At 45.1% G+C, this 22,540-nt stretch overlaps 1 protein-coding gene across 1 annotated transcript in view; it reads right to left on the reverse strand.

Annotated features, from left to right (window-relative positions):
- The window catches only part of LOC117517607 (Down syndrome cell adhesion molecule-like protein 1 homolog), a 243,800-nt gene that overhangs the window by 168,075 nt on the left and 53,185 nt on the right, over nt 1-22,540 (reverse strand). Inside the window, 1 exon segment of the mRNA XM_034178694.1 lies at nt 13,840-13,986. Coding sequence (XP_034034585.1) covers nt 13,840-13,986 — 147 coding nt within the window.

Raw genomic sequence — 22,540 nt, forward strand, 5'->3', positions numbered from 1 at the left:
TACCGGCTCAGAACAGGAAAGTTATGCTCTGCTTCATCATGCTACTTTAACAGGCTACTTCTTCTGGGCTTCTATTTTGCAGTTTCTGTAATTGTATGTGGTGCTGCCACCAGTTGTAAAAAAAAAAGGTGGGCCGATGCAGCCACAACAGTAGTTTTGTGTATTCTAATTTATCATCCTAAATATCTACATTAAAGATTTGTATCATATCACACAGAATATAACACATCATAGCCCATGGATCTAGATACATATCAGATCTTATATCAGATTTAATAAGGGAGAGATATACAACCCCTAAATGTTAGTATCAAATACTGAAACATACAACTCAGCTTAATCTCATACCAAATTTTCCCCATAGCAACGCTCTTGATGTTTTGTTGTTATACGAGGTCTCTTAGATAATAAACCGACCCTTTTATTTATTTTTTTTAACTATATGGATTTGAATGACATGCGATTACACCAATCATGCTTGAACCCTCGTGCGCATGCGTGAGTTTTTTCACGCGTGTCGGTGACGTCATTTCCCTGTGGGCAGGCCTTGAGTGAGATGTGGTCCCGCCCTCTCGGCTGAATTCCTTTGTTTCACACGCTGCTCGAGACGGCGCGCGTTGCTTTATCAAAATTTTTTCTGGACCTGTGAGGAATATCCGAGTGGACACTATTCGAGAAATTAAGCTGGTTTTCTGTGAAAAGTTTAACGGCTGATGAGAGATTATGGGGTGTTTCTGTCGGTGTAAGGACTTCCCACGGAGCGGGACGTCCTGCAGCGCTTCCAGGCGCTGTCGTCGGCCTGTTTCGAGCTGAAAACATCCTAATTTAAGGCTTAATTCACCCAGGACATCGTGAGAGAACAGAGAAGATTCAGAAGAGGCCGGCATGAGGAATTTATGCGGACATTCCACTGTTTAAGGACATTTTTTTAATGAAAGACTTACGCGCAAATTCGCCGAGTCGTTTCCGTGACGACTCGGCAAATCTGTGTGTGCCGCGACAGGAAAAACACCTCCGTGTTGAAAACCATTTGTAGAATTCAGGCGGCTTTTAATGGCTTTCAACAAGTGAGTAACTGAGAAATTGTTTAACAGCTTGGGCATGTTCCAACTTGCCCGTTAAGATTTCCAACGGAGGTGTTTTTCCTGCCCCGACCCCCCGCGGTCGGGTCCAGCCCGACATGCGACTCTGCCCGCACGTTCTTTCATTACAAAATGACCGTTAACAATGGAATGTCCGAATAAACTCCGCCTCGAAGCGCAGATCGCTGTCAGGCGCCGTGGACCGTCCTTAAAGCGACACTACCAGACCAAAATCTCTCATCAGCCGTTAAAATTTTTACCAAAAACCAGCTGAATTTATTGAATGGTGTCCACTCAGTTGTGCCTTACAGTTTTGAAAAAAATTTTAGCAAACAAAGCAACAGTCTCTGAGCCATTCCTAAACAATGAAAAAAATCGACGAGCGGGTGGACGACTCCTCACTCAAAGACTGCCCACAGGCGAATGACGTAACCGACAGGCGTGAAAAAACTCTCGCATGCCCACGAGGGTTCAAGCATGTCTGATGTAATCACACGTGATTCAAATCCATATGGTTTTTGAAAAAAATAATAAGGTCGGATACTTTTCTAATAGACCTCGTATACCGACACAGACGCTTCAATTCAAAGTTTGTTATTTTTACCTGGGATAATCTTTTTTAGTTCATGATCTCACTCTGAAGTATGGAATTTTTTGGCAAACCCAGCTGTTTGAAATATTGACATTTCTTTCATAGTAAAAATGTAACAGTTTTTCAAATTTGAGCACATATTAGATCATCCCAAAAAAAAATTGTTGAAACCCAAGAATATACATCTTCTTCATGCTGTTGTAAAATTGGAGGCCTGATCTCAGACAATGGTCTGTGTGTGTGTGTGTGTGTGTGTGAGAGCGTGCGTGCATGTGCACGTGTGCACCATTTAGCATCTTTCTTCAGTTCATCTTGACTTAAGAGTAATGTTACTGTAATTATACATGCTAACAAAGCGATAAGTGAATTTCTACCAATGTTGTACAGTTTCTTACTCTTGTGCCTCATAATTTACTGTATGAATGCTTAATCAATTAGTGAAACACTAACAGTCTGTTTTATATCCAGTATAGCTCTATCAAAGAGGAATGATCAACATGATGAATGTTCTATGTCTGAAGACTCTTAAAAAAGCAATGAAAACCAGCTAAACCTTTAACAGCAAGCACCCAGTTGAAATATAAAAATTACTCAATTTGCTACAAAAACTAAGTATAAGTAAAATAGACATTTTTAGCCTCATAACAATGTGATTGAATGCTTTTTGCAAGTATGGAAAAGCCAACCAAAGTGCACTATTCCTTTCACAGTATGTGGCTAGATAAGATATTTGTAATTGGTAGGATGCTCTGGCTGCAACATGCACTAATTTGGTTGTCCTAGACATTATAAATTTTTTAAACCCCTGACTGTGTAACTTAAGACCACATCAAAGAAAGCAAAACATGCGTTCACCATAAGCTTCCGTAATGATAGTAAAAGAATGAAGTCATCACTTTACAGTAAATGTTCTGAACTTTTCAAGAAGCTGATTTTTAAATTATTTTCTGAGATTTGGTGTGAATAGCATTTATATGTTTATATGCATTATTGCAGTATGTAAACAGTAACACGATCAGATGCAGGATTCTGTCTTTAATGCCTCCCACTTCCCACAGCCAACGGCATCCCCTGTGCAGGAGGCGAGGGAGGGATGATGCGAGACCCATGAGGGGGTGACAGTTGATGGCGTTATGTTTCATGAAACCTGGGGAGGCCACATGTGCTCCCTGTCCTCCTCTGTCACAGTATGACCTGCACCCAAGCAGCATAACAGGACACTAGCTGCACACCAGAGCAGAGCACAGCCTTAATGTATCCCGTGTTAATCTTTAATGAGTGCTCCATAGTCACAACGGTTCATGCAAAATCTGAAAATGGCTTTATTGTGTCATTTTTCTGGTGAGAGAGCAGACAAAAGAAACAAATGCACGTAAGGGCAGGTACGTGTGTTCGTGTCAGACGTGTGTTTACAAGAACCAGCAGAGTCCCAGCCAAGTGAATCTATTAATGTATTCCTGCTCTGAGTGCACTAACACAGGTTTACAAACAGACACGGTGTCCGAACACACTGCTGCTCTCCATGAGGTCCCGCCGCCTTTGTCACCTTTGCTTTTTTCTTGTGGTTGCACCTGTGCGCAGCCTTATTATACTAATTAATGAGATGGTACTTCAAGTTGGTATATATGTGAAAAATGCTCAATTATTTATATAGAGTGCTAAATGCACATTCAAGTTGCATCATTTAAAGGTATTTATACCCAAAGCAGAACATTGTGGAGTATATGTGTCATTATTAGTTTCCAGGTAATGGAGTTGTCATTTAGATGCCCAATGCCCACACTGTTCAAACACCAAGCATACTTGTGCTCATCTGTGCACCTATGGGCATGTTGATCTTCAAACCAGGTGTGGTCAGGTACAGTGTTTGTGCATTGCTCTCGTGAGGTACCACAAAGCAGTTGTACCACAGACCAGTGTTGCAGACCGAACAGTCCCCCCTAAAAATTGAGCCACCCTGCCTTCACTGTGCATGCGTCATTTTGGACCACAGCAGCTAGTCTGAGACGGACTCTCTACTCCCAAAGCAATTAAATAGATTAATGGGATTATTAACCATCAGATAACAAGGTAAAACCTCTTACATCATTCTAAAGCCAGGGCATGTTAAGCAGAAATGAGGCAATAATCGGCAAGTTGTTACTGATGCTCTGAAATGACAATGGCGCCGCAGCAGGTGCTGTGGTGCTCTGATCACTTCCTCTGTCTTTTATGATGAAAAAATGCTGAATTTATGTGGAAATGATTGTTGTACAAAAGCTTCAGATATCTGTCGCTGAGATAGATGATGACTGGAGTGCAGTTTGAAGCAGAAACGAGGTGATAATCAGTGAATCGCTGGTGACGCTCAGACATGACGCAGCTGTGCTCTGAAATGACGCATGCGCAGTGATGGCAGGGCAGACCAATTTTTAGGGGGGGACCGTTCGGTCTGCGTCACCGGCAATAACCTGGTCTAAATTCGATCGCAGAGTTTTTCTACTATTTATAGGGCACAATATTCAGCGTTGCTTTATACAGGCAGGCATTCCTTTTGCATGCGTGTGATGGGTTATAGGGAAAACTGAGTGGACAGAGCTGGAGAAGGGGGAGGTGTTGCAGGAATGAGGTGCTCAATTGGTTCACCTCAGGGAGTTGTGGTGGATGCCGCTCACATTAATGATCTGCTATACAGTTTGATGCTTTTGTAAACAGATCTGGTCCCTTGCCAGAAAACCTCTCACTTCTGTCACCTGAGTCCAGCATCTAAATAGCAATGCAGCAGATTCCTTTGCGCACGATTCTTAAAAGGAATTACAGATGACAATCTGATTGGTTTGATTTATGTTAAACCCAAAACACACCCATGATTAATTAAAAGACTGAATATAACACCTCTGCACACTGAACCTTAGAATGTGCACCTTAGACCAAAGTGAGCACTGATGAATATGTATTTAAAGAGAGTGCAACAATGAAGGATGGTGGCGAGTCTTTATTATATGCACCATGTGTGGGCTGAATCAAGACAAGCAGATGAGCACACTTCAGCAGTGTGTCAGCAATGTCATCAGTCAAGAGGCTCGGTAGGTGTGGTGAGAGTGACAGAGTGAATAGTTTTAACACCAACAAACAAAAATAAATGAATCCAAAATAACAAAAAGAGTTCCTCTTCATGGAGCTATAAGGAAATGCGTTGGGCAGTCACAAGCCGTATACGGACGCTCCAGCAGCATGTCCTGGGATGAGATGCTGTATTACTGGGCTCAGAGCTGCCCACAGCTGTATCTAGTTTTGATTCCGTGGCAGTCAAGGTGTTAGCACGTTAGCGTTTGCTTCCAAAGCAGATGCTTCTCGGGTCAAGACCCCCGATACCCATTCTCCATGTAACATAGCGCTGCATTGGAAAGGGCATGTGGTGTAAACCCTTTGCCAAATCAATATGCAGACATATATGTATTGGATCTGATGTGGTGACCCTGAAGGAGAAAGGGAGAAGCCAAAATAACTTTTATTGCAGAAAATATAATGCAAGATATCAAAAATATGTTGTCTTCCTAGGCTTATGTACACATGCAAGGGAGACTGGGGGTGGGACTTCTTCTGACTTTTGCCCAATGGAGGAGGGCTCGGCTGCTCCGAACGCTGCCAGGTGACAGCTGGTTTCGAAAATCAGCTGTCACGACCCTACTGTAGACAGATCAAGACCATTTGTGAAGCTGTGCCTGTACTGTACTCAAGCAATATCAATCCCTCAAAACATGCTGGTAATAAGGGCTGAGGGACATGGCAAAAAACATGCTTAAAATATCTTGTTATCGTAATGCAGTCATGCATCAATATGGAATTATGCATAGTATGTATCTGTGATGCCACAACAATTACAGTTTACATAAATAACAGATAACCAGAAACTGGTTTCTGTTGTCTTTGAAACATTCAGCATATCCTAAGGCTTTGCTTGTAGTATCTGCTTTTGCACTGCACACTACATAGCAGTAATTCTCTTTTTCTTTTTAGAAGTCAGTCTGCATCAGTCAAGAAAAAGTCAAAATACATTTCAAATGTCACTGATAAGACTAGAGTGCCATATACTAAATAGATGACCACAATAGAATGTGGAGGGGTCAGGTCACTGTTGTGAAAAGGTTAGGGCAGGTCTTCAGATGGGGAGGTGGTGGTCTAGTGGTTAAGCGTTCAGACCAGAAGATCCTCGGTTCAAAACCCAGCCAGAGTGGAAAATCACTAAGGGCCCTTGGGCAAGGTCCTTAATCCCCAAGTTGCTCCTGGTGTGTAGTGAGTACCTGGCATGCTAGCACCCTGATATCGATGTGTAAGTATGTCTGTGTGAATAGGTGAATGTGAGGTATAATTGTAAAGCGCCTTGAACGTCTAAAGCAGATGGACAAGAGCCAGATAAATATAAATGCAGTCCATTTACCATTCAGGGAATCCTTGTAAACAAATGTAATGTGTAATAAAGTGGTAAAAACATAAAGCAAATGTGTGTGTGTGTTTGGGGGGGGGTGTCTTTATGTGTATCTCCTGAAGGGCTGTATTTCCAGAGTGCTGCCCACAGAGGCAGACAATGTATCTGTAACATAATGTATTTAACACAGAGTCATATTCAAATTCATATTAAAGTCTGATAAGAGTAAAATAAAAGTGAAAAAATGAAAAAAATAAATTAAAGCTCTTTCCTTTCAGTAAAAAAAGCAAACAAGAGAGTCTGAGATGGTTTCAAAATGGGTAGAACGATATATTCTCCTCTTAAGAATAAAAAAGTTAAGAATAAGAACAACAAGAAAAATCAGAATTTAACAAGATCGATCTTAATTGCTCCCCTGGGAAATTAATAATTACCAAGCTGTGCATAAAAATATTTGTGGCAGTGTGTAGCAAAGTAGAAAAAAACAAAACAAAACATTTTTTAATTATCTGGATGCTGTAATTTTTTCTGTCCTCATTTCAATGGTTTAGTTTTTGTTAATCATCAACATAATCAAATTAGTGTCCAGATACACACAAGAGGACCACACTTTGTGGCAGGTGGACTAGATGGAGCATGGTCAGGTTTCTTCTGTGGACCACCATGTGGCTGCAGCCATCTGCTAGTCCAGTCTCTATTCATCGCAGCTACTCATTAACTTTCTGCTGGTTCGACTGGCTCACTGTGCAAGCTGCACCCTCTCTGTACTGTTTTATTCCTGTCCACAGGCCCTCCATCTCTCTGACTCCAATCCAGCTCTGATCCTTCAGATCTCTAGCTGGCCATTTCAGATCACTTTAGATCACACTAGAAGACCTCAAATGTCTTGTGAGGGTCACACACGAACCCCCGACACACTGAGATGGGACAGGGACGTGAGCACTAAATAGGTCAGTCTGCCTGCACCCCTCTCTTTTCAAAAGCCTTGTTGTCCTGGCTGGACAGAGAAAGTGGGACAGGCGAGGGGACGCACGCGTTTGCACATGACTCCAGATGGGGAACGTCTGTTTGACAAAATGAAACCTGTTGGACTTCAAAGGGCATGACTTACGTCATCAGCTAAACCTTCATTCCAGTATGTGACCCGACTACTGATCAGAGTCGTTCCTCCTGTGCACTAACACAGGTGTAAAGCACTGACACAGCAGAAGATTTCATTCCATTTTCCTTTAAAAAGAGATTTGCCTGATCACTTTAATATGATGCCTGAGATTAGCAGGGATACTGTTAGTTTAATGGAGTCAAGTGAAACTGCAAAATCCGCATTGGTAGCTCTATAAAAACTACTAGATATTCAGTAGAGAAGCTTGAATCTTCGACTGCACTGAGTTGCCTGACGCGAGGATGTTTCGCTTCAAATCGCAGAAGCTTCCTCAGCTAAAATTCTTGCTCTGGTAGTCTGTCTTCTGTCTGACCCTTGTAGAGAAGAACAAACAAAAGCCACAAAAGCTCGAGTTTTAAACCTAGCCTGACCCCTCCTACTGAGAGGCAGACTGCTATTGGCTAGTGACTAAACAATTGCTTTAATTAGCACCTATTATGCTCTAGTTAGCACCATCCTAATGACAGGGCAGCTGTCCCTCCTAACAATGGGACTGACGCCTCTCCTGATGACGTGAATGACTCATTACTATGAACAAAAGACTGAAACTGCTTTGAACCGAGTACCCCATTGTTCACAGGGGACAAAGCGTGTCTCAGACCCCCTCCCCGGTTAAGGCTGGGTTTCAACTGTTTCACATACAATGCCTCCTTCACCCCTCTCTCAAACCATTTCTTCTCTCTGGCTAAGATTTTAACTTCCTTGTCCTCAAATGTGTGGTTAGTGTCTTTAAGGTGGAGATGAAGGGGTCAGACTACTAGAGCAAGAATTTTAGCTGAGGAAGCTTCTGCGATTTGAAGCGAAACATCCTCGCGTCAAGCAACCTAGTCCAGTTGAAGATTCAAGCTTCTCTACTATGGAAACCACCTGGACAACTGAGAGCCTACACAGAAATACTAGATATTCAGCACTGTAATTTAAAGATCTGATAGATACAGGTGAGGATCAGCGAATTTTCTATTTTGGGCCATGTTGGCATTTCTAAACATGCAGAATGCCCATAACACAAAATACAGACAGGCATACAGAGTAAGCTGCTCGTAAAGCCTTGTTTTTAACTGCAGAATCCTACTTCCTCTTTACACTGTTGGAACAGGACGGAGACACATAAAGGAACAGGAGCATTTGTGGGATTCAACCTCTAAATGTGGACCATTGACCACCTGACATGCACTAGGCCAGGGGTGGGCAATCATCTGCCATGAAGGGCCGAGACACTGCAGGTTTTCCTTACTACCAATCACCTCAGCAGGTGATTTCATTGACAATCAGGTGTTTAAGTTCAGGGGAGAAGCTCATTAGCAACCCACCTGCTGAGTGGTTGCAAGGAAAACCTGCAGTGTCTCAGTTCTCGCTGCCCACCCCTGCACTAGGCACTCACAGTCATTTTTACCCAAGGCCAAAATATGGCCATCAGGTATTGTGAAGACTTTGCTTCCGTCTGTCTGTCTGTCCGCCTGTCTGTGCTCAGCATAACTCCATTCCTATTCCTGCCAGGGTCTTTAAATTCACAGTGAGCATTCTGGGGTCACAGACCTTGGACAAGTTCAAAGATGGCTAACCTTGACCTATTTTAACAGGTTAAAAAGTCACAGTCTGCTTTCCAATTTGTATACTCATACGGCCGAGGGTATTTTAGCATTGCGTTATATTTATAGAATTTCAAGACATTTAGTAAAGATGATTAACGAGGCTTTGAGGTACTCTGGGACTTTTCTTCCTTTCAGATGAACGTCATAGTACTACAGCCCTCAGGGGCATTACAAATCCCTACTACAATATATCCAGTGGTACAGGATCTACTGGGATAAGCAACTGTTGACTACTAATACATGAAGGCCATCTGCAACCAGCTACAAAACAACAACTGTACAGACTCAGAGCAACTGCATGGTTCCTCATAACAGTGGGCGGCATACCGCCTTTACTGATTTGAACTTTATGTTCACCTGACAATTTCTTAATATGGTCATGCAGGCTCAGAATGGGAGAATCCCTTTAAGTGCTTGTTAAAGGCCTGTTTTTACTCCCACGCTGTTGCACATCTGTGACGCTTCTGGCTGATGCCCCATTGCTGAAGACATAACAGTATGTCATCTCTGCTGCACAGACGACTTGAACTGTAATAAATAAGAAAATTATGGAATTCATGGTCAATTCAAACATCAAAAAATGCAGATAAATTTCCAGCAAATGGAAATTTGTGCTTAAACTAATAGGGTAAAACAGGCTGATGTCTTCTTCCATGGTTCTCTTATGCTGTGCTTTCTGCTACTGCATGTGGTGCTGCCCCCAGGAGTGAACAAAAAGTCAACAGAGGCATCGCCAGTGTTCTGCAGCAGAGTCATAAAAACCCGATGAGAACCCAATCTGAACGTTAAAAAAAGGCATTACACCACCACGCGTATAAAATATATGGTAATAAAGATTTTACCATGTAGCCCATTGCTACGTCATAAAAAATGGAACAACACTGAACTGACAATGACGTCACCCCATATGATTATAAATATAAAGTTCACTGACATCCACTTGAAATGAAAAAGTCTCTGTGTTGCACAGAGTTATTACACAATATGAAGAGGAACGGTTAGAATAATCACAGTGCGTCTCCTGGTCAGTCTCTGCTGTAAAAGCCTGTGTCAGAAGGCCACCAGTCTGCAGATTTTCATTCCGACCAGTCATGTGAGCAGGTGATTAGCATTTCTTTTTGTGGTGAACTGGTGAATGAAAACCTGAAGAGCATCACCATCCCCGTGGCACACATTCTTGATCCAAATGTGACTCTCTGTCTCCTAATGTATGGCTACAGTGACCTACATATGACCTTGAACATGTGAAAAAAGAAAATGACACAACAGCCGTTTTCATGTATCCAAAGACAAGTGCGTTTGATCAAACACGTTAAAGTCATTCAAACAGATGCTGAACATAAGAGCTGCAGATGTGTGTAAATAACTACTGTGCATGAACACAAACACAACATGCCGCATTTCGCAATAAAGTTGTGTTGCAGAGAAGCAGTTGCGATACTCTGCTGTAACAACAGCCGGGCCACTGCGTCCTGTGCTGATGAGCAGGTCGAACTCGAGCACAACCACAGTGTTTGTGTGCACTGTTATCATAAGGAAACAAATTTTGAGTTCAGTGAGCACCTCATCATGTTCAACATCTGATCCTCACAGTCACTGCTCATCAACTGACCTACATACCAAGAATTACACACAACAGCCACAGAAAGTGCAAACACACACAGGACTGGCACATGCAAAGTGGGTTCACAATCAATAGCATGGGGAGACGTGATGTCACCGTATTAAAACACTTAATAACTGAGGTGAAACAAGAAATCAAAGGGAAAGATGTGATGATTTAAAAAATTACTTTAAAAACGGGATTGAGTATTGAGTTCAAGATTAGAAGAGCAATCACAATGGACAGAAATAATGGATTCAGATTGGGATCTAAATCATTCCCAAAACTTAAGATACTACTTCCCAGTCTTCAAAGCGACCCTTATAAAACACAAACCTAGGCTAACTAGACCAGGTCTGTGGAACAATCTGCCAGATCTACATCTCTATCGGAATCTGGACCAAACAGCAAATAAATACAATTATTCATGTGACACAAGCCCTACAATATTTTATAATGTTATATGAATTAGTGCCTGAGTAAGTGCCAGAAATGTTATATTATATCATATATATACAGGACGCACCTGAGCTCACTTTTGAGCTTCATGGCAAAGGCTGTGAATACTTATGTACGCGTGATTTTCTTAGTTTTTATGTGTTTTTCACATTGTCAAATGTGATTCAGCGCAACAAAGAGCATTCGTGTGATAGTTGGTCAGCATTATTCACACTACCATCCAGTAGATGGCAGTGTTCTATGCATTTTGTTATTTTGCTATTTGTTGCGCTGAATCACACTTAACAAACAGAATTTTCAGTTTTGCAAATGCCTTTTTTTACAAATGAAAAATGACATATTTGCAAATATACATTTATTTGTAAAAACCAACACACATGTGACAGTAACTTGTGTGTTGGTTTTTGCAAATAAATACACCAACCAACCAGTGATGAGAGGAGTCTCAATTTCCCATAATGCCTTTTGGCATCTGTGTGTGTTAAGGCTCAAACCTTCAGAATTAGCGCATTACTTTAAAACTAAAACATACGTGTGATATTTTCACTTTGTAAAAATGACAGAGTTGACATTAATGTCGATGAACTGTCTGGAATTTGTTTCGTTTATAAATCAAAACCATAAGTGAAAACTGCCTTCCTTTTGATGTCTCCTGCCACACGTCTGTACTGATCCATGTTGAACGTAAATGACATTTTCTTACAGCAGTGGGCAGGACGCATAAAGACAGATGCTCTGACTCGTTGTTTGTGTTGATTTTGTGATGGCCTTTGATTATACTCAGAAGCATCGGCGGTCCTTAAACTCAAAACTGGCTTGTTAGTAGTTGACAGTGTACCGGAGTCAATACTAAAAGTTAGCGGCTAGCTGTAGCCTCTGCTAAATTTTTCACTCAAAATAAATACTGGAGCACAAGCCTCTTTGATGGGCCATTAGTAAAATTTATTACACAGCAAGTCAATTATTATATTTGTAATAAAATACCCAGCCTGGACAAATATGGTCGAGTTCACAGCAGCTAGCAACTACTGCAAGCTACTTCTACTAGCGGGGCCCTAGACGCATCAGCACACAGTAACTATCACTCAAAGTGACCATGCCTTGAATTTTTCATAGCTTTATGGTTTAAAATAGCTTAAACCGATTCACCTGGTGCAGTTGTTATGAATGGGAAAACTACACTGAAAAAAAGAAAATACTTTAACCAACTTAATTGAATTGTGTCAATTGGTAACACCTGAATGAATTAAGTTTTTTGAAGTGTTACCAATTAACACAATTCAATTAAGTTGGTTATTTTTTCAGTATAGAAAAAGAGACCAAAAACAAATAAACAAACAAAAAGGTTTTTTTGGCCTAGACTGTAAACATGTTTCTTTGCTGTAAAGTTGAAGAATTTAACATAGGCATCTATGGGGACTGATCCACTTTTGGAACCAGTCTCAAGTAGGCATTCCAGGGGCTGCAAGAATTGACACTTCTGCTTTAGATTTATTTCTCAGCAATGGAAGATCCCACTTGCGAAATACAAAAATCCTGAGTCCAGACCAGGACCCAAATCATCCTCATACATCCAATTACTTTATCCCACTACCAGAATCAAAAATCATGCAACATCAGTACAGAGCTTTGTGAGTTAAGGACACACACACACACACACACACACACACACACACACACACACACACACACACACACACACACACACACACACACACACACACACACACAAGCAAAATTATTACAAAACAATGATACCTAGACTTGAAAAATGTACAGTATATTTTAGAAAAGCATGTCCATTCAAAATCTTTCAAATGTGACTTTGATAGTGTGAGCGAAAATCAAAACTGGAGCATGCATGGAATATGAAAAGTTGCAAAATAAAAATAGAAAAACTGAGATAATGCCTACAGTAGCTACGTTAAACATAATTGTAACTGAAAAATTAATATGAATATAGATGCATCTGAAGGTAAATTACATGAGTATTGTACTAATAAAATACATAACCGTCTGCATGAAAATGACAAATTATTGCAGCCTTGGCTCGTATGTGTGTGACAGTGTTTTGCATACATATAAAACACCATCTGCAAGGACCCGAGGCCGTTCTTGCCCTACTACCCTCCTTGCTTCTCTTCCTTTGGCTCATTCTCATTTGTTCCTCTTTCTCATCCCTCTCTTCTGCATTTTTACAACAAGCGTTTTGAGCCGAAAAACTGCATTTTAAACAAATCGTACTGCTCAAGTGTGCGCTTTAAAGGCGCACAATCACATGATAAAATGCAATGCATATGTAACCAGCAAGACAACACACATAACGCCTGGTCTTCTTTTAACATATCCACACACAAATGAGGTTAATGAAGATGAACGTGGGGGCAGAGTTCTATTGACAGCCGGTGTTTCTAATTGTGTCTTTATTCTTCAAGGGCAAAATAGTAAGGCAAGGAGGGCGAGGACACAACATACTATGAAATGAACAACTCTGCACTGTGAAAAACAGAGGTAAGTGTCCATCTCAAATGTTGGACATTTAATACAAAAAAGTTAACACAAATATGAAGACAGAAGAGAAAAGTCTGAGCAGAGAAGACAATACAAACAGAACGAGGGAGGAGGAGAGGAATCGGATCAGTGATCCAGAACAATGAGCAGACAGAAGACACGAGTCAAGAGTTCGGTCAAATACAGAACAGAGCAGTGCATCATCGACCATTCTTACACACACACACACACACACACACACACACACACACACACACACACACACACACACACACACACACACACACACACACACACACACACACACACACACACACACACACACACACACACAGAGTCATATACACATCCTTTGAAATCACTCAGCTTGTCTGCCCAAACAAAGATGCACCAAATTTCTCCCCAAAACGGACCCAGCAGTGTCTCCTACCTGGCACGATGGAAACGGTATCTCTCTCCCAGGACACGACACTGACATACTCCTGCACAGCAGCAGGGATGAGGCACTTGAATACGGCTACGTTGCCCCGCATCGAGCGCTGGTCTGCCACCCGCACGGTGTAGGGCTCCCTGAAAACTACACAAATGCACAAACATCGCTGGTGATGCTGATATCTGTGAGCTTCAAAGGTAAATTAATTATTTTTTGTACCACTGAACAGGTGTGGTGACTTGTGATGATTTCTCTTTTACACAGCGAATCCTTGGAATGATTCTAATAGGTCATTTTTAGAGACATAAAATCCATCCATATTGAAGATGTGAGTAATCCCAACTGTGTATCACCTAGGAGTGGGCGATATGACCCAAAGTTAATATCATGTTTTTCACTTTTTGGACATTGGCAGTATGACATCATATTATCATTCTTTCCAAGTTTTGGGAGTGGAAGTGGGATCTTTTGTTTTTACGTGCTCAGAGTAACGCGTTACTTAGTAACGCGTTACTCTAATCTGACCACTTTTTTTAGTAACGAGTAATCTAACGCGTTAATCTTTCCAAATCAGTAATCAGATTAAAGTTACTTCTCCATGTCACTGTGGTTACTGTTATTTTTCATTGTGGGTTGATAGCAGCATTAAACTTGGTCCGTGGGCAGGGGGTCGGGGTTCGACTGAACTGCCCACTTTAAGTGAGCTGTGAGCTTTTCATCCACGGTTTTTTGCAGCTGCTCGACTCGTCGTCACCTCTTAAAGCACGGTGATCAGCACACCTGCACTGAGCTTTACAAAGACATTTTTATACTTTTTTCCTCCTTTATTTAGAATTCTGAGCTGAGCCGCTCCGTATCTGCTGCTAAAAACAGCTGATCCTCCGCAACGCGTCAACAACTAACACTATTTTCCACTCAAATACACCTAAACTGTCTTTCTGAGGACCACATGATGTGAAAATGCAATAAAACTTTCTTACCTGTAAATCTGGTCCTGTTTTCTGCATAAATAAATGTTATCCATTCTTTGTGCTCAAACGCCAAAGCAGGGGCGAATCCAGATGGAATGGGGCATGGGGCAGGGATGTGCCCCCTCTCCCACAACACCCCTAGATTAAAGGTCCAGTTTTGAAGCCGTTTTTTACTACAACTACTAATATTGCTTAAAATAATAATAATTTCGACAAGTAAAATGTTTAGAGAGAATTTAAATGTTAGAAAAATGTTAGAATTTAATAGTTACATTTATAAACAATGTAGGTTCGAAATTGCAAGTTTTAATGTTACAGTGCTGTCATCAGTTAAATATGAGGTCAAGAGAGAGGTCTTTATTTTACTTTTTAGTATTTATTTTCATTGAAATCAAGAAAGAGTGACTTTTACAATTGAGTAATCAGTAAAGTAACTAAGTTACTTTTTCAAGGAGTAATCAGTAATCAGTAATTGGATTACTTTTTCAAAGTAACTGTGGCAACACTGCTGCTCACAGACTGATTGCCAGAGACATCCAGTAAAAAGTCCGGACATTTCTAGTCCACTCATGGACGTTCGTTCACGCACGCACATGTGAACAATTAAAAGAAAAAAAAAAACTCTGGCTGCAGGCATTAGTTCCTTGTTCTCTGCTCTAACTCTCACATCACAGTTAAAAAAAGGACAAAAAAGGATATAAGTCCTGAGACAGGACATGTCAACGTCAAGTAGAACTCCAGACATCTCCACATTTGGTTGCGGACGGTTCGCTCGCGCACGCGCATCTCACGGTCAAAGGAGGAAAGATAAACTATAACAGAACTCAGAGTGCAGCCCTGCAGCTCTGCACAAGAACAAATATAAAGTAGAAGAGAAGTCAGAGTGCACAGTCTGTCTGCAGCCAAACTGTGCACTCTGACTTCTCTGTGCAGAGAACCTGCAGGCTGCGTTCTCACCTCCTCTCTGCCCCCTGCTCCGCGCACCTGACGCAGATATTCCTGCGTCGTCATGACACCACAGGAAGCAACTGGGAGCAGCCCCGGTGTGAAAGGGGCTTTAATAACTGTGGGCTACAAAGAGGCAGTGTTGGAGATATGTTGATTGCAAAATACAAGAATTTGACTTGAAAGCCAAATTAAAGCCATATTACATTTGAAGACAAAAAGCAACCTGGTTTGACTGTGTGTACTGGCATAAGTCATGACGTAAACTGTAACTGGACACAGGCAGAGTGACTTTCAAGCAGCTACACATACAAGTCTTTACCTTATGTTACATAATGGTTCTGGGTAAAAATGGCTATTAATCTGTTATGCATTTCTCACATGCACTCTGGCTTTTATCAGCTTTATCAGTGACCACACATGTTAAAAAGTTGGAAGAAATGATTTATAATCTGGTATATAATTTTTAAAAGACAGTGTTGACTGGAGTGAGATATTCCCATTAAAATCTGTATTAAAATGTTGATGAATCAAAGATTCTTGTAGTTTTACTTCTAAGATATCCATGGCCAGTATTGCCACAGTTACTTTGAAAAAGTAATCCAATTACTGATGACTGATTATTCCTTGAAAAAGTAACTTAGTTACTTTAATGATTACTCAATTTTAAAAGTAACTAAGTTAGATTACTAGTTACTTTATTAGTTACTTTCAGCAGCTGTCGACAACCCCCCCCAACCTCAACATGAAAATGATGACCTGTTTTGCCAGTACTCACTTTAGGGCCCCTTCACACATAGTACGAATAAGTACAACTCAGGGCGAGTCACGACAAAACAGCTCGTATGAGCAAACCATGAAACATCATGCTGACGGGCAGGTGTGCACGATCCCGGTGCAATGGTTTGTGAAGCGCAATGGTGTCTTTCAAGTAGGAACACAGTGTGAGCAGCTGTGTGTTTCATTGGATAAGGTGCACCACATCGTGTCCCTCATGTGGAGGAAAATTAAACAAAAACCAGCTGTATAATTACTGAATATCACTGGGCTGATATAAACAATACATAAAAGGGTATGTAATACAGAACCCCATGGTTAAATAAAAAAAATGCCACTCACGGGATTCAAACCCACACACTCTGATTACCAGACGGAAACTTTACCACTGCACTACAATCACTGTCTTGTAACAGGAGTGTGAAATGGCTAACATCAACAAGGAGATAAACGTATTTTCTAAAAAAAGAAAAAAAAAAGCGCTGCGATAACTGACTGACCAAACGGCGTTTGGTACGGCGTATTTCTGCTGATACATGACTGAAAGTGGCGTGTTTGTCGCACTGGCTTGTCCTGGTCCTGCGGAACAGGACAAGCCAACAGTGCGGAGCACCACTCACAGCCCTCACAGCCCGACATGCATGTCCTGTCCTATGTGACATTCATATCACCTTCTGCGTGTCCACATGAACTGACGGTCCGTTTCTCCAGCCCGTTGCAAAAGCAATATATGTTTTTATGTATTTCCACACAAGCACACACACACGTATGTCTGTCTAAATCTCAGGACATGTGCTGCAGCTCTGCTGTCCAGAACCAGAGATGTCTCAACAGCTGTGGGCAGGCAGCCAGCGCACAGACCAGGATGTCACTCTGTGATCAGATGAGCGATGCCTCGCCTGCGGTGGTGGTGGGGGAAGTGAACTACACGCACACGTGTTGTGGGGGAGCCGACACTCTGGCATGCCACATGTGCACTCGGAAACTCCACACTCGTAGGGCACTTAGACAATTTTCACATCCAGCTCAACAGTGATCATCTGCTGACTGTTATCGTGTTAACAGTGCGAATGGCCACACATTTTCTAAGTGCCATGTGAGCGGTGTTAGATGTTTGTGTGTGTCACCTGGAATTTGGCCGACACCTGCTGCGAGAGGGTTCGATCAATCAATCAATCAATCAATTTTTTTTATATAGCGCCAAATCACAACAAACAGTTGCCCGATGTGCTCTCACAGCGCACACTCTTTCAGCCACTGGTGTGCGCAAATAGTTGTAGCAACAGTTATAAAAGGCAGCTATGATTTTACACATTTTGCATGCGATTCCTGCTTCATGCGCACTTAATGCACAATTTGACCAACTTCGCACTATGTGTGAAGGGGCCCTTATAGTCACCCTTTCTTGACTTCAATGAACATAAATACTTGTTTTATAAAAAATATAACAGACATCTTGTTGGGAAAGTGTAGGAACACGGACCCATAACAGGGGGCGCAAATGAACGGACAATGGAGTAAGTCAAAATAACAAGCTTTACTGTTGTGAATGTGCACAACGAATACAACCAATCACAGCAATGGACAACAGTCAATTCACAAAAGTGTCGTGTGGGCAGGCTCGAAGATAGGAGACGCCTCTCCAAGGTAAGACCGGAACCACACGGCTTCCTCCGCCACAGGACCCCGGGAATACTGGAGCCGCCAAGTCCCGAACTCCCAGGTGGCCACTGCCTCCGCGTGTCGGACCTGGTACTGCTGGCGAGGAACAAAGGACAGTTAGATGGGGGCGCGTTTGCACCCAGGACTCCGAACAGCAGGGAAGTTACCTCCACCTCTCGTTGGAACAGTAATCCACAAACTAAGCACAAATCCAAAAAGATACACTCCGTAGCTTCGATACGTTACCTCTCTGGTAGAAACGATATCTCGGCAATGAGGTGGAGGTGCCGTCCTGCTGATATACCCCACAGATGATTGCCGTCAGCTGTCTCAGGTGATGGGTGACAGCTGTCACCGTAGCTGCTCACGTGAGGCGGCGGCGCCCTCTGGTGCCTGGAGCCCGCACTCCAGGCAGGGCGCCCTCTGGTGGTGGTGGGCCAGCAGTACCTCCTCTTCAGCGGCCCACACAACAGGACCCCCCCCTCAACGGGCGCCTCCTGGCGCCCGACCGGGCTTGTCCGGGTGGCGACGGTAGAAGTCGGCCAGGAGGGCCGGGTCCAGGATGAAGCTCTTCTTCACCCAGGAGCGTTCTTCGGGACCGTACCCCTCCCAGTCCACCAGATATTGAAAGCCCCGGCCCATCCGTCGGACGTCCAACAACCGGCGCACTGTCCAAGCCGGATCGCCATCGATGATCCGGGCAGGAGGTGGTGCCGGACCGGGTGTACAGAGGGGCGAGGTGTGATGGGGCTTGAGCTTTGACACATGAAATACTGGATGGATCCGCAGTGAGGCTGGAAGCCGAAGCCTCACTGCGGCGGGATTGATGACCTTGAGAATTTTAAACGGTCCTATGTATCTGTCCTGCAGTTTAGGGGAGGCCACTTGTAGCGGGATGTCCTTTGTGGACAACCACACTTCCTGCCCGGGGCGATACGTAGGGGCCGGGGTCCGCCGCCGGTCTGCATGGGTCTTCGCCCTCATCCGGGCCTTCAACAAAGCAGAACGGGCGGCACGCCACACCCGACGGCACTTCCGCAGGTGGGCCTGGACCGAGGGCACACCGACCTCTCCCTCAACCACCGGGAACAATGGGGGCTGATACCCCAAACACACTTCAAAGGGGGAGAGGCCGGTGGCTGATGACACTTGACTGTTGTGGGCGTACTCGATCCAGGCCAGATGAGTACTCCAGGCCGCCGGGTGCGCGGCTGTCACACAACGCAGTGTTTGCTCCATTTCTTGATTGGCCCGCTCTGCTTGCCCGTTGGTCTGGGGGTGATACCCGGACGAGAGACTGACCGTGGCCCCCAGTTCCCGGCAAAAGCTCCTCCAGACATGCGAGGAGAACTGGGGACCGCGATCGGAGACGATGTCTGATGGTATCCCATGCAGGCGGACGACATGGTGGACCAGGAGGTCCGCTGTCTCCTGGGCCGTTGGGAGCTTCGGGAGGGCCACGAAGTGGGCCGCCTTGGAGAATCGGTCCACTATCGTGAGGATCACGGTGTTTCCCTGGGACGGCGGGAGGCCCGTGACAAAATCCAGGCCGATGTGGGACCAGGGGCGATGAGGCACGGGCAGCGGCTGTAGCAGTCCCGGAGCCTTGCGATGGTCGGCCTTGCCCCTGGCGCAGGTGGTACAGGCCTGGATATAGTCCCGGACGTCGGCCTCCAGGGACGCCCACCAGAAGCGCTGCCGGACAACTGCCACGGTTCTTCGCACCCCTGGATGACAGGAGAGCTTAGAGCCGTGACAAAAGTCCAGAACTGCAGCCCTTGCCTCTGGTGGGACGTAAAGTCTGTTCTTTGGCCCAGTCCCGGGGTCCGGGCTTCGTGCCAGGGCCTCCCGGACGGTTCTCTCTACGTCCCAGGTGAGGGTGGCCACGATAGTGGACTCCGGGATGATGGGTTCCGGTGGATCCGACAACTCCGCTTTGACCTCGTCTTCGTGTACCCGGGACAAGGCATCCGATTTCTGGTTCTTGGTCCCGGGCCGGGAGGTGATGCGGAAGTCAAAACGGCCGAAGAACAGTGACCAGCGGGCTTGCCTGGGATTCAGCCGCTTGGCGGTCCTGATATACTCCAGGTTCCGGTGGTCAGTGAAAACCGTGAATGGCACGGACGTTCCCTCCAACAGGTGTCTCCACTCTTCAAGAGCCTCTTTCACCGCAAGGAGTTCTCGGTTGCCGACGTCATAGTTCCGTTCAGCCGGGGTCAACCTGCGGGAAAAATAGGCACACGGACGAAGGACCTTATCGGTCTTCCCACTCTGGGACAGCACAGCTCCTATCCCTGAGTCCGAGGCGTCCACTTCAACCACTAACTGGCGACTAGGATCGGGCTGCACCAGAACGGGTGCAGACGAGAAGCGCCGTTTCAACTCCTTGAACGCGGCCTTGCAACGATCCGACCAGGTGAAGGGGACTTTTGGTGAGGTCAGGGCTGTCAGGGGGCTAACAACCTGACTGTAGCCCTTAATGAACCTCCTGTAGAAATTCGCAAAGCCGAGGAACTGTTGCAGCTTCCTACGGCTTGTGGGTTGGGGCCAGTCTCTCACCGCTGCAACCTTGGCCGGATCAGGTGCGACGGAGTTGGGGGAGATGATGAACCCCAGGAAGGACAAAGAGGTGCGGTGAAACTCACACTTCTCGCCCTTAACAAACAGCCGGTTCTCCAATAACCGCTGCAGGACCTGACGTACATGCCGGACATGAGTCTCAGGATCCGGAGAAAAGATGAGTATATCGTCTAGATATACGAAGACGAACCGGTGCAGGAAGTCCCGCAATACGTCGTTAACCAAGGCTTGGAACGTCGCGGGGGCGTTTGTGAGGCCGAACGGCATGACCAGGTACTCAAAGTGACCTAAGGGGGTGTTGAATGCCGTCTTCCACTCGTCTCCCTTCCGGATCCGAACCAGATGATACGCGTTTCTAAGATCAAGCTTGGTAAAAATCTTGGCTCCATGCAGGGGCGTGAACACAGAATCCAACAGGGGTAACGGGTATCGGTTGCGAACCGTGATTTCGTTCAGCCCCCTATAATCGATGCATGGACGAAGTCCGCCATCTTTTTTACCCACAAAAAAGAAACCTGCGCCCATCGGGGAGGTGGAATTTCGGATCAACCCGGCAGCTAACGAGTCCCGGATGTAGGTCTCCATTGATTCGCGCTCAGGCCGTGAGAGGTTGTACAGTCTACTGGACGGGAACCCACTGCCTGGAACCAAATCGATGGCACAATCGTACGGACGGTGGGGGGGGAGTGTGAGCGCCAGATCCTTGCTGAACACGTCGACAAGGTCGTGGTACTCCACCGGCACCGTCCCCAGATTGGGCGGGACTCTGACCTCCTCCTTAGCTTGGGAGCCGGGAGGAACCGAGGAACCTAGACACACCCGATGGCAGGTCTCGCTCCACTGAACCACTACCCCGGACGGCCAATCAATCCGGGGATTGTGCTTCAACATCCAGGGAAAGCCTAAAACCACACGGGAAGTGGCCTGAGTCACAAAAAACTCGATCACTCGATCAGGTGGTTTCCTGACACCACCAGCGTTACAGGTGGTGTCTTATGTGTGATCGGAGGGAGCAGGGAGCCATCTAGCGCTCGAACCTGCACAGGCGAGGTAAGCGCCACCAGAGGGAGCCCTATCTCCCTGGCCCATCTGCAGTCCAACAGATTCCCCTCAGAGCCCGTGTCCACCAGTGCTGGGGCCTTCAGGGTTAAATCCTCATACAGGATCGTGACTGGGAGTCGTGTAGCAATGTGGATGTGTCCCACGTGAATGTCTCGGCCCACCCCTAGCCCAGTCTCTAGGGGCGGGCGTTGGTGTTGTAACCGCTCGGGGCAGTCTCTCACATGGTGCTCTAGTGCACCACAAACAAAACAAGCTCCATGGGCCCGTCTCCTCTGTGCAGCTGGTGCCCTAAATGTTGCCCTACTCGTGTCCATAGCTTCGTCAGTAGGGGGAGCTGTGGCCTCACGGAGCGCAGGGGCCGTGGAGCGTGGGGAAGGCGGAGCGCGGTCGGAACCGGAAGGGAGAGGGACGGCGCGTGCCCGGCCACGCCCTTCGTCTCGTTCCCGCCGACGTTCTTCTAACCGGTTGTCCAACCGTATGACAAGATCGATAAGCCCGTCTAAATCCCGCGGTTCGTCCTTAGCCACCAGGTGCTCCTTGAGAACCAAAGACAGTCCGTTTACAAAGGCGGCGCGGAGGGCAGCGTTATTCCAGCCGGATCTCGCAGCCGCGATGCGGAAGTCGACTGCATAAACAGCTGCACTCCGGCGCCCCTGTCTCATTGACAGTAGCACGGTTGAAGTGGTCTCGCCCCTATTAGG

Source organism: Thalassophryne amazonica, chromosome 9 (genome assembly GCF_902500255.1).
Source record: "Thalassophryne amazonica chromosome 9, fThaAma1.1, whole genome shotgun sequence".
In the NCBI taxonomy this organism is placed as follows: domain Eukaryota; kingdom Metazoa; phylum Chordata; class Actinopteri; order Batrachoidiformes; family Batrachoididae; genus Thalassophryne; species Thalassophryne amazonica.